This window comes from Pristiophorus japonicus, chromosome X (assembly GCF_044704955.1).
Source record: "Pristiophorus japonicus isolate sPriJap1 chromosome X, sPriJap1.hap1, whole genome shotgun sequence".
NCBI lineage: Eukaryota > Metazoa > Chordata > Chondrichthyes > Pristiophoridae > Pristiophorus > Pristiophorus japonicus.
In genome coordinates, this window is record NC_092010.1 from 33,951,706 (window position 1) to 33,967,069 (window position 15,364).

Here is a 15,364-nt window from a genome sequence, read left to right on the forward strand (position 1 = left end):
TCAACGCAATCCCCTTACCACCAATTCTAGTTATGTTCAATTAACTTCCACAGACCAGGAATAAAACCTCCTGATCCAGGCACAGTAACTCACTACTGGAAATGATGGAGGTGGGAAGGGAAACCTTAGTTACAACACAGAATAAAAAGCAGGTTATAAGTCTCTCTCTCTGCCAAGCAACCAATCAGAAATAAACCACAACAGAAGAGGTACAATATAAATATGCAGACAGACTTTTCAGTGGTCCAACATTTTTATTATTTCAAACCAGATTATAGGATCCGTTAATGTTTACATAGGCTTTGGAGGAGGTCCACGTGGGATGTTGGCCTGGAAAGAAGAAAAGTAAAAAGATTCAGGTCCATACATTCACAGTCTGTTACACAACTAACCAGGCCTGTTCACAAATCCATCCAAACCAATGCCTCTCACAAATGGTCATCCATCACATCTTGATGTTACTGCAGATAACCCACTCACAATCCTTGTAATCAAGCCACAAATTGGGGAGATTTACCTGTATTCTGTTGTATATGCTATGGCAATTTCAATGAATACAAGCTAGCTACTAAAGTGGATTTAAAATGTTTGCGTATCTGTAAAAATGATCATAATATTGCACCCATCATGACCTTAGGGTGTCTCAAAGTACTTCACAGCCAATTAATCACTTTTTAAGTGAAGTCATTTACCCCCCCCCTCCCCCCGCAGACACCAACCTCGTTCTTAGAACAGTTTCATACACATTCATGCGAGCACTATCCGAGGGAAGGAGTGAAAAAAAATAATCACAATCAGGAACTCTGGTTGATTTACCCTCCTATATCCAGGGCAGCAGATATAAACCCAAAATTGAGAATTAGGGCATGGCCTGATTTTCTCCCTCTTCCCCCCCCCCCCCCCAGTTGAAGAGCTTCATTGGAAGAAGCCTTGAATAGCCTGCCAGTGATCTTTGGAGCCCAGTGTCACACCTCTAGTGAATTACAGTAATGGTTCGGTTTAAGAACAAGTCAGGAGGGTAAACTGACGTCACCAAGAAGCCTGGTGTGGTCAGAGACATTACAATTATCAGACAATCAGCAGCAGTTTTGACACTTACGCCTGGCCTGAAACGTGGAGGGGGGGTTCGGTCCTTCCTGGCCTCCCGGGAGCGATTTCTCACCACCTTGCTGTGGATGGCACAGCTGACGCAGTAATGTAACTTCACGTAGAGCTTGGGCAGAACGTATGCTGGAAACAATGAAAAGAGTGAAATTTCTAACAGAATCATCGATGACCAGGTCTGTCTTTAAACAGGTAGACAATCTGACAATCAACAAATTAGAACACTGAGAAAAATGGGCGAGCAAGTCAGCTATCACAGAAACTCACCATCAAAGACGCTGGCCTCCGAAATATCTCTGACTGCAGCAGCCTCCACAATGTTGCGGATAACAAACTTCTTAATGGCTTTGTCTTTGGGGACGCAGCGGGCGCAGTTTGTGCACCTGATTGGCTGGACATGGCCGCGGCCCTTCTTGGCACGTCCGTTGTTCCTTCGCTTCTTAGTCTGAAAGAAAGCCCCAATTAAAAACTATTGAACACGGTCATACAATTTGCCAGTGTTAGCATGTTACTTGACAAAGGAGCGAAGCCAAATATGGCCAAGGCCAACCTTCCAACATGCAGCGACCTAGAACCATGACTGAATTATACCAGCACCTCCAAGTACACAAATCGCAGCATCCTACTTTGTCATGGTCCAGATCACAGCACACGTCAGGGATCAACACACAGCTTTCATAAAATCCTCGAAATTTATGGCACACAAGGAGGCCATTCAACCCAGTGTCGGCTTTAGTTTCTTGGTGCGTACACGTTAACATCACACTGAGCAGTACATTTACCACCCAGTGCAGCTGGGGAGACAGGAAACCATCTCATTTATTCTCACCTCTTTCAAGCTGTGACAATTATTTAGTCTCCCTGTATGGCTCTTAGCATCGGTAGGCCTGGCCCCTCGATTCCTGGAGTGCCGCCTCCCACAATACCCACCAGACAGGGGGATCAAACGCCCAACCCGTCCCCAGGTACAAGTTGCTGCACCAGCACATTTAAAAAAAAAAATGTCTCAATACTCTAAACCTCAGGAGGAAAGGCCTTATTAACCACACATTGCCTTCAGCCACTGGCAAATGTTATAGCCCAACTGGAAACCATGTGCGTCCGTACCCTGCTTAGAACCCGGAGTGGATTCAGCCCCAAACCCGGAATGGATCGGCCACAAAACTCGGAGCCGACCCATCGCCAAAACCCGGAGTGGATCCCTGGACCACCAGCCCCAGCGGACGGGGAGGATGTGGGACGCCGCACGTTGCCGAGGATGGAGGCCCGAACAGCCCGTTTTGGAATCGGGCCCCCGGCAGTTCAAAAAAAAAACTCAGCCCGACCTTCCGGAGGCTCCGAGGGAACTCCGGCGAACCGGTGTGGCGCCGAGCGGGAGGCCGAGGCCATTCAGGCGGCTGTAGGCCTTAGGCCTGGGCGCCGCGCCCAACAGCAGCACTTTCCCGGGGGAAGGAAAGGGGCAGGAGGGGGAGGCGGACGCGGGCTGGTCGACAGGCGGGGGACCGTATGTGCCGGGGCCGGCCGGTTCCCCGCCCTCGGTGAGACCCGGGCTCTACCACCACTCACCATCTTCAGCACGAGTCGCAAAGAGGGACGGAAAGCGGCGCGCGCTCCTTTTATACCTCCGCGCTCAGGCCCAGCCGCCCAGCCACCCGCCCAAACCGCCTCCGCGCGCCCATTTCAAAGCCGCACAAGCGCGAGTCCGGCCGCACCATCTTCAATCTGCGCGGCCTTTGTCCAAACGTCTTTTTTAAATGAAGGATTGGTTCCGATAACGGCGGGGAACTCTTTTCTGTGCCGCGGACGACGACACGTTGTTTGGGCGGTGCAGCCGCGCGTTCCCAGCAGGCAGCGCGCCCAACAGAAGCCGCCAGAGCTGATTGGTCCGGCGGCCTGTCAATCACCGGACACACCAATCCCATCACACCGCCCCGCCCCCGGCTAAAGATCCAATTCCACAGGTACCTCCATCCCGACCACAACAACTTGCATTTATATAGCGCCTTTAACGAAATAAGATGGTCACAGGAGCATTGTAAGACAAAAACGAGAGATAGGGAGATATTACGGGCAGGTGACTAAAAGGTTCATCAAAGAGCGTCTTAAAGGAGATTTTAAACTAGATAAGGCTAACTAGAGGGAAGTCCTGGACACTTCACGCAGCCTAGACGATCATTTCGGAGCTGGAGCAGCGGGTGGAGTCAATAAGGTGCATCCACAAGGCTGAGAACGACGTGGATAGCAGGTTTCAGGAGGTGGTCACCCCACAGCTTAAAAGCGTGCAGGTAGAGGGGAAGTGGGTGACCACCAGACGTAGTAAGTGTGCCAGGCAGGTAGTGCAGGAGTCCTCCCGTGAGTCCATCTCGCTTTCAAACCAATATTCACTTCTGAGTATCGGTAAAGATGATGGTGCCTCTGGGGAGTGCAGCCGGAGCCAATTCCAAGGCACCACGGGTGGCTCAGCTGCACAGGGGGGAGGGACAAAGAACAAAAGAGCCCAAGTGATAGGGGAACGGACAGGCGTTCCTGCGGCCGTAGACGTGACTCGTGAATGGTTTTGTGCCTCCCTGGTGCCAGGGTCAAGGATGTCACAGAGCGGACGCAGGGCATCCTGGGGGGATAAACAGCTAGAGGTCGTGATCCATATCGGGACCAGCGACATAGGTAAAATAAGGGATGAGGTCCAACAGGAAGAATTCAGGGAGCTAGGAAGAAAATTAAAGGATAGGACCTCAAAGGTAGTAATCTCCAGGTTACTACCGGTGCCACGTGCTAATGAGTAGAGAATCGAGAGGATGAACACGTGGCTGGAAAGTTGATGTCGGAGGGAGGGCTTTAAATTCTTGAGACATTCTGGGGGAGATGGGACCTGGGTGTCGAGGAACTTACAGGGTAGGATTAAAAAAAAAGGGACGCTTATGTCATATCAACGGCTAAATACTATAGAATCTTTAGAGGAATATAGAAAGTTAAGAGTCAAAATTAAAAAGGATATTAGGAATGCTAAGAGAAAGCACGAGAAATTCTTGGCCAGTAAAATTAAGGAAAACCCTAAGATGTTCTATAAATATATTAAGAGTAAGAGGGTAACTAAAGAAAGGGTCGGGCCTATTAGAGACCATGAGGGTAATCTTTGTGTGGAGGTGGAAGATGTTAGGGGGGTTCTTAACAAATACTTTGCATCTGTTTTCACAAAGGAAAGGGGCAATGCAGTTCCTGCTATCGAGGAGAAGTGTGATATTCTGAATGAAGTAAATATAGTGAGCGAGGAAGTATTAAGGGGTTTAGCAGCTTTGAAAGTAGATAAGTCCCCAGGCCCAGATGAAATGCATCCCAGGCTGTTGAGCGAAGTAAAAGAGGAAATAGCAGAGGGCTTGATCATCATTTTTCAGTCCTCTTTGGATCTGGGCATTGTGCCAGTGGATTGGAGGACTGCTAATGTAGTACCCTTGTTTAAGAAGGGAGAAAGGGATAGGCCGAGTAATTACAGGCCTGTCAGCCTAACCTCAGTGGTGGGAAAATTATTGGAAAAATCCTGAAAGACAGGATAAATCTGCATTTGGAAAGACAAGGATTAATTAGGGACAGTCAGCACGGATTTGTTAAGGGAAGATCGTGTTTGACTAATCTGATTGAATTTTTTGAGGAGGTAACCAAGAGGGTCGATGAGGGTAGTGCGTATGATGTAGTATATATGGACTTTAGCAAGGCGTTTGATAAGGTCCCACATGGTAGACTGGTCATGAAGATTAAAGCCCATGGGATACAGGGCAAAGTGTCAAGTTGGATCCAAAATTGGCTTGGAGGTAGGAAGCAAAGAGTAATGATTGATTGATGTTTTTGTGACTGAAAGGATGTTTCCAGTGGGGTTCCGCAGGGCTCAGTATTGGGTTCCTTGCTTTTTGTGGTATATATCAACGATTTAGATTTGAATATAGAGAGTATGATTAAGAAGTTTGCAGACGACACTAAAATTGGCTGTGTGGTTGATAATGAAGAGGAAAGTCATGGGCTGCAGGAGGATATCAATCTACTGGTCAGGTGGGCAGAGCAGTGGCAAATGGAATTTAACTCAGAGAAGTGTGAGGTTTGGGAAGGCTAATAAGGAAAGGGTATACACATTAAGCTGTAGGCCACTTAATAGTGTAGATGAACAAAGGGACCTTGGAGTGCTTGTCCACAGAACCCTGAAAGTAGCAGGCCAGCTGGATAAGGCGGTTAAGAAGGCATACGGAATGCTTGCCTTTATTGACAGAGGCATAGAATATAAGAGCAGGAAGGTTATGCTTAAATTGTATAATACTTTGGTTAGGCCACAGCTGGAGTACTGCGTACAGTTCTGGTCGCCGTATTATAGGAAGGACGTGATTGCACTAGAGAGGGTGCAGAGGAGATTTACTCGGATGCTGCCTGGAATGGAGAATCTTAGTTATGAGGACAGATTGGATAGGCTGGGTTTGTTCTCATTGGAACAGAGGAGGTTGAGAGGAGACCTCATTGAGGTGTACAAAATATTGAGGGGCCTGGACATAGTGAATAGTAAGGGTCTATTTCCATTTGTGGCGGGATCTATTATGAGGGGGCATAGTTTTAAGGTGGTTGGTGGAAGGTTTAGAGGGGATTTGAGGGGGGGCTTCTTTACACAGAGGGTTGTGGGGATCTGGAACTCGCTGCCTGGAAGAGTGGTGGATGCAGAAACCCTCACCACTTTTAAGAGATAGTTGGATGGACACTTAAAGTGCAGTAACCTGCAGGGTTACGGACCTAGAGCTGGTAATTGGGATTAGACTGGATGACCTTTTGTTGGACGGAGCAAATATAATGGTAAGTACTGCAGGGAATAGGATACAGCCAGGGTGATCTCCTGTACTAGTTTCGATCGCCTGGATTAGTTTCGATCGCCTGGATGGGTCAGACGAATTTTCCCAGATTTTTTCTTCCTAAATTGGCCTGGGCTTTTATCTGGTTTTTGCCTCTTCTCGGAGATCACATGGCTCCGGTTGGGGTAGAGTGTAGAATGTTTTAGTACAAGGGGTGTCGCAGTTGTGGTGAGGCGGACTGGTTGGGCTGGGTGCTCTTTGCCTTTCCATCATTGTTCATAGGTTTATATGTAACCTTTAGGGCTGCTGACCGAGGGCCGTGTGGCTCTTTGTCGGTCGGCATGGACACGATGGGCTGAAATGACCTCCTTCTGCGCTGTAAATTTCTATGTTTCTATGAAAGAGAGGAAGAGTGATGCGTAGCCACGCAGTAATGGGAAAAGTCCCACACTGGCCGCTCACCGGCTTTCCATTTGCAAGTACTGTGCACGCACATGAATTTAAAGGGAGTGCGCAGTAAAAGGAAGACTTGCATTTATATAGCGCCTTTCACAACCACTGGATGTCTCAAAGTGCTTTACAGCCAATGAAGTACTTTTGAAGTGTTGCCACTGTTGTGCTGCTGGAAACACAGCAAGCTCCCACAAAGAGCAATGTGATAATGACCAGATAATCTGTTTTTTTGTCATGTTGAAATAAAAGAAACAGGCCACACAGAACAAAGCACAGCTTACAGAGAACATTGGCAGAGAGGATTAGGGAGGGAGTTCCAGAGCTTGGGGCCCAGGCAGCTGACGGCACGGCCACCGATGGTTGAGCGATTTATAATCAGGGATGCTCAGGAGGGCAGAATTAGAGGGGTGCAGAGTTCTCGGGGGGTGGGGGGTGGGGGGGGGGGGGGGGTTGTGGAGCTCGAGGAGATTACAGAGATAGGGAGGGGCAAGGCCATGGAGGGATTTGAAAACAAGGATGAGAATGTTTTTTTTGTTAAATCGAGATGTTGCCGGACTGGGAGCCAATGTCGGTCAGCAAGTACAGGGGTGATGGGTGAACGGGATTTGGTGCGAGTTAGGATACAGACAGCAGAGTATTGGATGACCTCAGGTTTATGGCAAGTGGATGGGAATCCACGAGAGCGTTGGACTAGTTGAGTCTGGAGTTAATAAAATCATGGATAAGGGTTTCAGCAGCCGATGGGCTGAGGCAGCAGCGCAGACAGGCGATGTTACAGAGATAGATGTAGGCGCTCTTGGTGATGTAGAGGATATGGGGTCGGAAGGTTATTTCAAGATAAAATTGGACGCAGAGGTTACGAAAAGTTTGGTTCAGCCTGAGACAGTGGTCAGGGAGAGGGATGGATTCGGTGGTTAGGGAATGGAGTTTGTAGCGGGGGTCAAAGGAAATGGCTATGGTCTTCCCAACGTTTAATGGGAAGAAGTTGTTGCTCATCTAGGATTGGATGTCAATAACCAGTCTGACAACACAGAGGCAGTGCAGGGGTCGAGAGAGGTTGTCAGTGTACATGTGGAATCTGACGTCATTTCAAAGTATCCATTGTATGTGAAGTACTTGAGATGTGATAAGGTGCTACATATCAGTGCAAATCTGTTCTTTAATTCTTTACCCTGTGTTTAAATAGCCTGCTGATATACGTTATCTGCTCTCACACATGAATAGCGATGTGGATCTGTAGAACTGTACCTCAGCATGAGCCAGCACCTTCAAGGTATGAGGGGAACGGGGGAGGGAAATATGTTTTTTTGTGTTTGTCGTCAGTGTGGGAACTGTCAATTTTCTTCTTTTAGTTAAGTGACTTTCTCCTTTCTAATTTATTAATTTCTACTTTCATTATCAATTACACAATCTTTCTTCCTACAGATATGCAACAAAATTCTGTGATTTTGCAGTCACCATATTTTCTCTTCCATCTCACTGTATTCCCCTAAAAAGAAAAGTCATAACATTTACAGAACAACTTGTATTTATATAGCGCCTTTAACGGAGTAAAACGTCCCAAGGCACTTCACAGGAGCATTATAAAACAAAATTTGACATTGAGCCATATAAGGAGATATTAAGACAGACAAAGAAGCAGGTTTTAAGGAGTGTCTTAAAGGAGGGGAGAGAGAGGGAGAGAGGTGGAGACGTTTAGGGAGGATATTCCAGGGCTTCAGGCTCAGGCAGCCGAAGGCACGGCCACCAATGGTTGAGCGATTAAAATCGGGGATGCTCAAGAGGGCAGAATTGGAGGAGTGCAGATATCTGTGGGTTGTAGGGCTGGAGGAGATTACAGAGATAGGGAGGGGTGAGGCCATGGAGGAATTTGAAAACGAGGATGAGAATTTCAAAATTGATGCGTTGCTTAACCGGGAGCCAGTGTAAGTCAGCGAGCACAGGGGGTGATGGGTGAGCGGGACTGGGTGCGAGTTAGGACACGGGCAGCCGAGTTTTGGATCACCTCTAGTTTACGTCGGGTAGAAGAAGGGAGGCCAGCCAGGAGTGCGTTGGATTAGTCAAGTCTAGAGGTAACAAAGGCATGGATGAGGACTTCAGCAGCGGATGAGCTGATGCAGAGGCGGAGTCGGGTGATGCTACGGAGGTGGAAATAGGCGGTCTTGGTGATGGAGCGGATACGTGGTCGGAAACTCATTTCGGGATCAAATATGACACCGAGGTTACGAAGTGTGGTTCAGCTCCAGATTGTTGCCAGCGAGAGGGATGGAGTCAGTGGATATGGAATGGAGTTTGTTGCAGGGACTAAAGACAATGGCTTCGGTCTTCCCAATATTTAGTCACAATTTCAAATATATCCATTAACTGGGCTCCAAAAACTCCTTCCCCTTCCACCAACAGCATAAGACAGACAGCCCACCAGCCCTTTAACCATCCTGGATTCTGAGCAATCTCTTTCTTCCCCTCCCCAAAACATATTTTACAATACCCACCTGGCCAGGTGACTCCCCAAGTTCAAAGGCCTAATTTAAATAACTAAAATTTGGTGCATGCAGCAATCCATCTCAAATCCCTCAGTGCCACCACGTGGCTGAGGCTCCAATCAACATGAAATTCAGGCCTGCCAGAAACCTAGGGCACCGACGATTTCTTACCTGTTTTTACCACCATATGGGAAGAGGTCGACTCCTGATCGATATTCAGGTCTTTGTCGTTTTTTTTCGACAAGACTGGAAGTCGGTCATAATCGGGGTGGAACTGCGGTGGTAAGTCCTGGTGAGGGACGGAAGTGGAGGCGAGACGGATTCTGCACTGCTGTCACTCAGCAGCGGAGCGGTGGTGACGTCATTGCGCCACCACGCGCTCTCCCCTCATTTATAGGGGGGAGAATCGGCAATTTTTTAGGATCGGCCACTGGGCCACAAGGGAGGGTTTCAGCCAGGCCAGCAGCCAGGAGGGGGTGCCAGGCTGCCTGTTGACGGCCCGGCCGAATTCGGGGCAATAATTGGCTGGCTGATCAGGAAGTCAGCCGGCAAAAAAAAAAACATGGCAGCCACGGCAGTGCGCCCTCCCCTTGAAGGGCCGCCACGCCGCGCACACACAAAGCAAGGTGCACCGACAGAAATAGCTGTCGGGGGCACTGCGCGGCGGAGGAATGATTTTTGGAGGTAAATTTGGGGCGGATTACGATGTAGGTGCGTGCTAGTGGTAGTTAGGGCTGTTTCAGTGGGAGGGGCAGAAACCTCATCGGAGATATTCAAAGAAGGAACCTCAGGAACGATAGGCACGAAGTTGGTACTTTGCAAAGACAGAGGTATTAGGGTTTTTTTTAGGGCAAGGGCAAGGACAGCAGTTTAGAAAGGGAGGGGGCCAATACATAAGAAATAGGAACAGGAGTAGGCCACACGGCCCCTCGAGCCTGCTCCGCCATTCAGTAAGATCATGGCTGATCCGATCATGGACTCAGCTCCACTTCCCTGCCCATTCCCCATAACTCTTTATCCCCTTATCGATTAAGAAACTGTCAATGTCCCAGCTTCCACAGCTCTCTGGGGCAGCGAATTCCACAGATTTACAACCCTCAGAAGAAATTTCTCCTCATCTCGGTTTTAAATGGGTGGCCCCTTATTCTAAGATCATGTCCTCTAGTTCTAGTCTCCCCCATCAGTGGAAACATCCTCTCTGCATCCACCTTGTCAAGTCCCCTCATAATCTTATACATTTCGATAAGATCACCTCTCATTCTTCTGAATTCCAATGAGTAGAGAACCAACTTACTCAACCTTTCCTCATAAGTCAAGCCCCTCATCTCCGGAATCAACCTAGTGAATGTGAGGAGAGGGAACCATTTACAATGTTTGAGAGCATGGGGGGCCAGGAAAGGAAGTTGGGAGATTAGCAGTTTAGTGGAAATGTGGTCAAGGGGTTCTGTGGACGAGATGAGCTCTGAAGGGGCATTGGGATTGGGATGGGAGTGGTGGAGATAAGACACACAGATTCAGGGTAGGGGCGGGGGATTTAGATTGGTGGGAAAGAGACAAGTATCATAGCTTAAGTATTCCAAGAGAATGAGAATCTTTGGCAGGCCTCGTCTGAAAACATTTGGGAACATGTGCAGGACCTATTCTCCAATGAAGGATCTTCTGACTTGAGTTCAGCAGCACTGCTGGCCAGAGAATGGGGGTGGGAGGGAGAGGGGAAAAAAAGGCAGAGACTTTCTGTGCGGGCATGGTTGAAGGTGAGGGTAAGACAGAGAGAAAGCTCAAGAAATCCTGTTGGAGCAGAAGCAATGAGAGAGATACCTTGTTGGAGGGGTGAAGACAGAGACCCTGTTGAAGTGGGGTGAGATTAGAGAGAGGGAGCAAAACCTTGTTGCAGGAATGGACAATGATTTCTCTGGCTTTGCTGGGAGCAGGAGAGAGGATCGCTGTTGGGGCTTAGTCATTGTCCCTGCTGCAACAATAGAAGCTCTACTAATTTGACCCAGATAAGTTTCTTATTTTATCGAGACATCTTACTAAGTTTTATTGTCTTTCTTAATGTAGAGATCCTCCTAGCTTTTGGATTGGTCCCTGCAAAGTGCATGATTGATAATTCTTTCTTGGTTAGCATGGACCACACAGATCCCAGAACCAGCCACAAAGGTCCAATCTCCCTGACCTACCTAACTCCACAGATTTAGTTTTGCTACTGCCAAACATGGTGACTGTCAGACCTGGAGCTTGCAAATCAACTCTACAACCCCCGCCCCCCTTCCTGTCCAACCCAGCCCAGCCTCTCTGCTCTCAGTCTGACCCAACTCTACAACAGTGTCTCGCCCACTCTCATCCCAACTCTGGAGCTGCCCCACTCCCTCACCACCTGTAAGCAACGCCACAGAGATCTACTATTACTTGTAAAAAGTTCAAGCCAAAGAGAGATGCTAGCTGTGGGCTTGCGGTCTAAGTGTATGTGTGGAAGAAAAATCATAGACATCTTCAGTCATTAAATCCCACTTGCAACAATATAGAATCACACAGCACAGAAGGAGGCCATTCAGCCCATTGTTTCTGTGCCAGCTTTTTAGAAGAGTTATCCAATTAGTCCCACTCCCCCTGCGCTTACCCCAATACCTCAAGTATTTATCTAATTCCCTTTTGTAAGTTACTATTGAATCTGCCTCCACCGCCCTTTCAGGCAGTATATATTCGGGAACAACTTGCTGCGTGAAAAAGTTTTTCCTCGTGTCGCCTTTGGTTCTTTTGCCAATTACCTTAAATCTGTGTCCTCTGGTTACCGACCCTCCTGGCTCTGGAAACAGTTTCTCCTTATTTACGTTATCAAAACTGTTCATGATTTTGAACACCTCGATTAAATCTCCACTTAACCTTCTCTGCTCTAAAGAGAACAACCCCGGCTTCTCCAGTCTCCCCATATAACTGATGTCCCTCATCCCTGGTACCATTGTGGTCAATCTCCTCTGCACCCTCTCTAAGGCTTTCACATCCTTCCTAAAGTGCGGTATCTGAAATTGGACACAATATTCCAGCTGAGGTCTAACCAATGTTTTATAAAAGTTTTGCATAAATTCCTTGCTTTCGTACTGCATGCCCCGACTAATAAAGCCAAGGATCCCATCTGCGTTTATTTTTTTAAAAACAACGTTCTCAATATGTCTTGCCACCTTGAAAGATTTGTGTACATAGGAGTTATATACTGGACAAAAATGTATTGTCATTTGATGTACAGCAATTCATGTAATTTGTAGAACAGGGCCCTCTAGAGGTAAGACTAAACAACCAAGCTGGACAAGCCAGTTCATCACAGAATAATAGAAATTCACAGCACAGAAGGAGGCCATTCAGCCCATCGTCTCAGCCGAAAAAGAGCTACCCAGCCCAATCCGATTTTCCAGCGATTGGTCCGTAACCCTGCAGGTTATGGCACTTCAGGTGCACATCCAAGTACTTTTCAAATGTGTTGAGGGTTTCTGCCCCTACCACCCTTTCAGGCAGTGAGTTCCAGACCCCACCCTCGAATGAAAAAAGTTGTTAACTTCCCTCTAATCCTTCTAACAATTAATTGAAATCTATGCCCGCTGGTTATTGACCCCTCTGCTAAGGGAAATAGGTCCTTCCTATCCATTCTATCTAGGCCCCTCATAATTTTGTACACCTCAATTAAATCTCCCTTTAGCCTCCTCTGTTCCAAAGAAAACAACCCCAGCTTATGCAATTTTTCCTCATAGCTAAAATTCTCCACTCCAGGCAGCATCCTTGTAAATCTCCTCTGTACCCTCTCCAGTGCAATCACATCCTTCCTGTAATGCGGTGACCAGAACTGCACGCAGTACTCCAGCTGCGGCCTAACCAGTGTTTTATACAGTTCAAGCGTAAACCCACCTGCTCTTTTATTCTATGCCTCGGCTAATAAAGACAAGTATTCCGTGTGCCTTCTTAACCACCTTATCTACCTGGCCTGCTACCTTCAGGGATCTGTGGACATGCACTCCAAGGTCCCTCTGTTCCTCTACACTTCTCAGTGTCCTACCATTTATTGTGAGCCTGTGGCTGACTGTACACGTGGATCTCTCCCCAACAGTTGCACTCCATAGTGTAAACATTCCGAAATTCAGTGAACCAATAACATTGTAAGCCTACAAAAATGCGGCTGTACAAATATATCATTGGGTTAAATTCACTCGTTTCAATCAACATGGTAAGCCAGTCCTGCCAGTCTGCACTTGGGAGTTTCCATGTATTGTACAATGGAGGCTAGCTACCAACAGCGACGTCGTTCTTCCAAAACACGATCATAAAAGCAACAAACCCTTTGAGCAATTCTTTCAGAAGTCGTAGCACCATTGCTCCGATTCTCTACCCCACTATATTTTACACTTAGTAAGGGACCATTTGCAAGCACACAAGAGCGCTCATGGGACTGGGGGGGGGGGTTCGGTGTTCCCTATACATCTATACCTATATTATACAAACATTTTGCATATGGTGCATGTCCACCTCAAAAGCGTGCACGGGGGTCAAAAAAATCATAAGTGGCTGAAATAACCACTGTCTGTCTGATTAATAGTGTCAATTGGCTGAAGTATCTCATTGACTAAATGTGAAGCAAAAAAAAAAACCACACACACTTCCATTCAGCAGCAAGCAGGCCTCACAGAACTGATCAAATCATTTCAGATTTTTCAAACTCGGCGGTCTAGAACCAGCAACTACCACGAAAATAAACGAAACCGCTCAAATAGCTTCAAACTATTTTCGACTGTCATTATCCTTCCTCCCCCAGGCTACTGTATACAGCTAGCATTTAGAACCTCAAAATGGCACAATGCTGAGAAAAATAAATCACGGAACTTCCCCATAAAATGTGCTATTTAAATGTTTAAACCATAGAATGATGCAGCACAGGAGGCCGCCATTCGGCCCATCGTGCCTGTGCCAGCTCTTTGAACAAGCTATCCAATTAGTCCCACTGCCCAGCTTTTTCCCCAAAACCCTGCATATTAGTTCTCCAAGGTGTTGTGGCATGTTCTCCAGAGCTTGGAGTCCAAGTACTGCTCCAGTTTGAGACGGGAATTTCACCTGGACCATGGATGCTGGGAACTTTCACACCCGGCTGTCAAATTCTCTTTGCAAGGGATGCAACATGCGAGTGCTTTCCACCCTGCTCCCGATGGAGGCACAAGACCCAAAGTCTGCTGCGACAATCCTCATCACATAACAATCAGACAGAAGATATGCAAACTATGAAGTGAGCAGCAGAGGCAGGAAAAAAAAAAGAAAAGACTTGCATTTATATAGCGCCTTTCATGACCACCAGATGTCTCAATACGCTTTACAGCCAATGAAGTACTTTTGAAGTGCAGTCACTGTTGTAATGTGGGAAACGCGGCAGCTAATTTGCGCACAGCAAGCTCCCACAAACAGCAATGTGATGATGACCAGAAATCCAACCACAGATTTTTTTGACTTTTCAAGCTACTAAATAATTCTGAATCATTGGAATTCTTTGGGGCAAGGAGATTTTTTTTTGCGTCACTGAGGGGGAAACCAGTTGTTTGCGCCAGGGTCACAAGGTGATATTTCGGAGGTGCTTTGATAGTGAGCTCAGACAATGCAGCCAGTCAGTCAGGGCATAGCATGGAGAATGGCCATTGAAGACACGTGTTGGGAGAAAGACTTTCCTGTTCTGCACTATATCTACTTCAGCATTTTACACAATCTTTCATAAATAATTCAATTAACAGTTTTCTAGGAAAAAAAACATGGTTTGGGAATGGGAAAAGTAAACAAAGTGCATGGATCTTAAGCAAGTACTATAAATCCACTGTGGAAGGTAGAGGAAAACAAATATTTTATAATGCAAATAACCGGGTTTGATGAGGGAAAGAGTAAATTATTTTCGTCTTAAACAAGTTTTGTAGTGTTCGGTAAATAGTCAAAAAATTGTATATCTGTGAGGCCTGTATCTTTTATATCAGTTGGAGGAGGGGGGGGGGGCGTTGGTGATTAGTGTAAAGCTTCACCTCGAGTCATACGATATATCATATGATGTATTGCTTCAGTAACGTTGCTCCCTTACAGCATTGGGCAAGCTACCAAGTTCAGGGGCCAAATGGCCTACTCCTGCTCCTATTTCTTATGTTCTTATGCTCAGGCTGAAGCAGAGGTTCTCTCTCCACAGGTACTGTACGCCCCCCCCCCTCAAATCTGCCGTCATCACCCCCTCCTCAAAATACCAACCCTCGACCTCGCCGTCCTTGCAAACTACCGCCCCATCTCCAACCTCCCTTTCCTCTCCAAAGTCCTTGAACATGTTGTCACCTCCCAAATCTGTGCCCATCTTTCCCGCAATTCCATGTTTGAATCCCTCCAATCCCGTTTCCACCCCTGCCACCCCATCATCATAGGCAGTCCCTCGAAGCGAGGATGACCTGCTTCCACACCAAAAAGGGATGCGTTCACAGATGTTACAATGAAGGACCTAATATT

The 15,364-nt window shown here is 47.2% G+C and overlaps 1 protein-coding gene and 1 long non-coding RNA gene across 3 annotated transcripts in view; one reads left to right on the forward strand and one right to left on the reverse strand.

Annotated features, from left to right (window-relative positions):
- Positions 1 to 234: 234 nt before the first annotated feature.
- On the reverse strand, positions 235 to 2,973 carry rps26 (ribosomal protein S26). 2 transcript variants are annotated; one of them, XM_070869554.1, is made up of 4 exons: positions 2,817 to 2,973; positions 1,372 to 1,549; positions 1,100 to 1,230; positions 235 to 330 (listed from the first exon to the last, which is right to left on the reverse strand). In XM_070869554.1, exons 1-4 carry the CDS (start codon positions 2,817 to 2,819, stop codon positions 292 to 294), a joined length of 351 nt encoding a protein of 116 aa, XP_070725655.1. In that variant the 5' UTR covers positions 2,820 to 2,973; the 3' UTR covers positions 235 to 291. The 2 variants fall into 2 exon arrangements, with proteins under 2 accessions (XP_070725655.1, XP_070725654.1); XM_070869553.1 differs by lacking the exon at positions 2,817 to 2,973 and adding an exon at positions 2,671 to 2,720.
- Positions 2,974 to 7,578: 4,605 nt separating this feature from the next.
- The window catches only part of LOC139240962 (uncharacterized), a 53,235-nt gene continuing 45,449 nt past the window's right edge, over positions 7,579 to 15,364 (forward strand). The window contains exon 1 of the long non-coding RNA XR_011588762.1: positions 7,579 to 7,650. This is a non-coding gene — a long non-coding RNA (uncharacterized lncRNA). The remainder of the gene's footprint in view (positions 7,651 to 15,364) is intronic.

Coding starts and splice junctions, on each gene's coding strand:
- rps26 (XM_070869554.1), bottom strand. Junction 1,231..1,371: donor GGAGGCCAGCGTCTTTGATG/GTGAGTTTCTGT, acceptor CATTGTTTCCAG/CATACGTTCTGCCCAAGCTC. Junction 331..1,099: donor CTCCACGTTTCAGGCCAGGC/GTAAGTGTCAAA, acceptor TCTTCTTTCCAG/GCCAACATCCCACGTGGACC.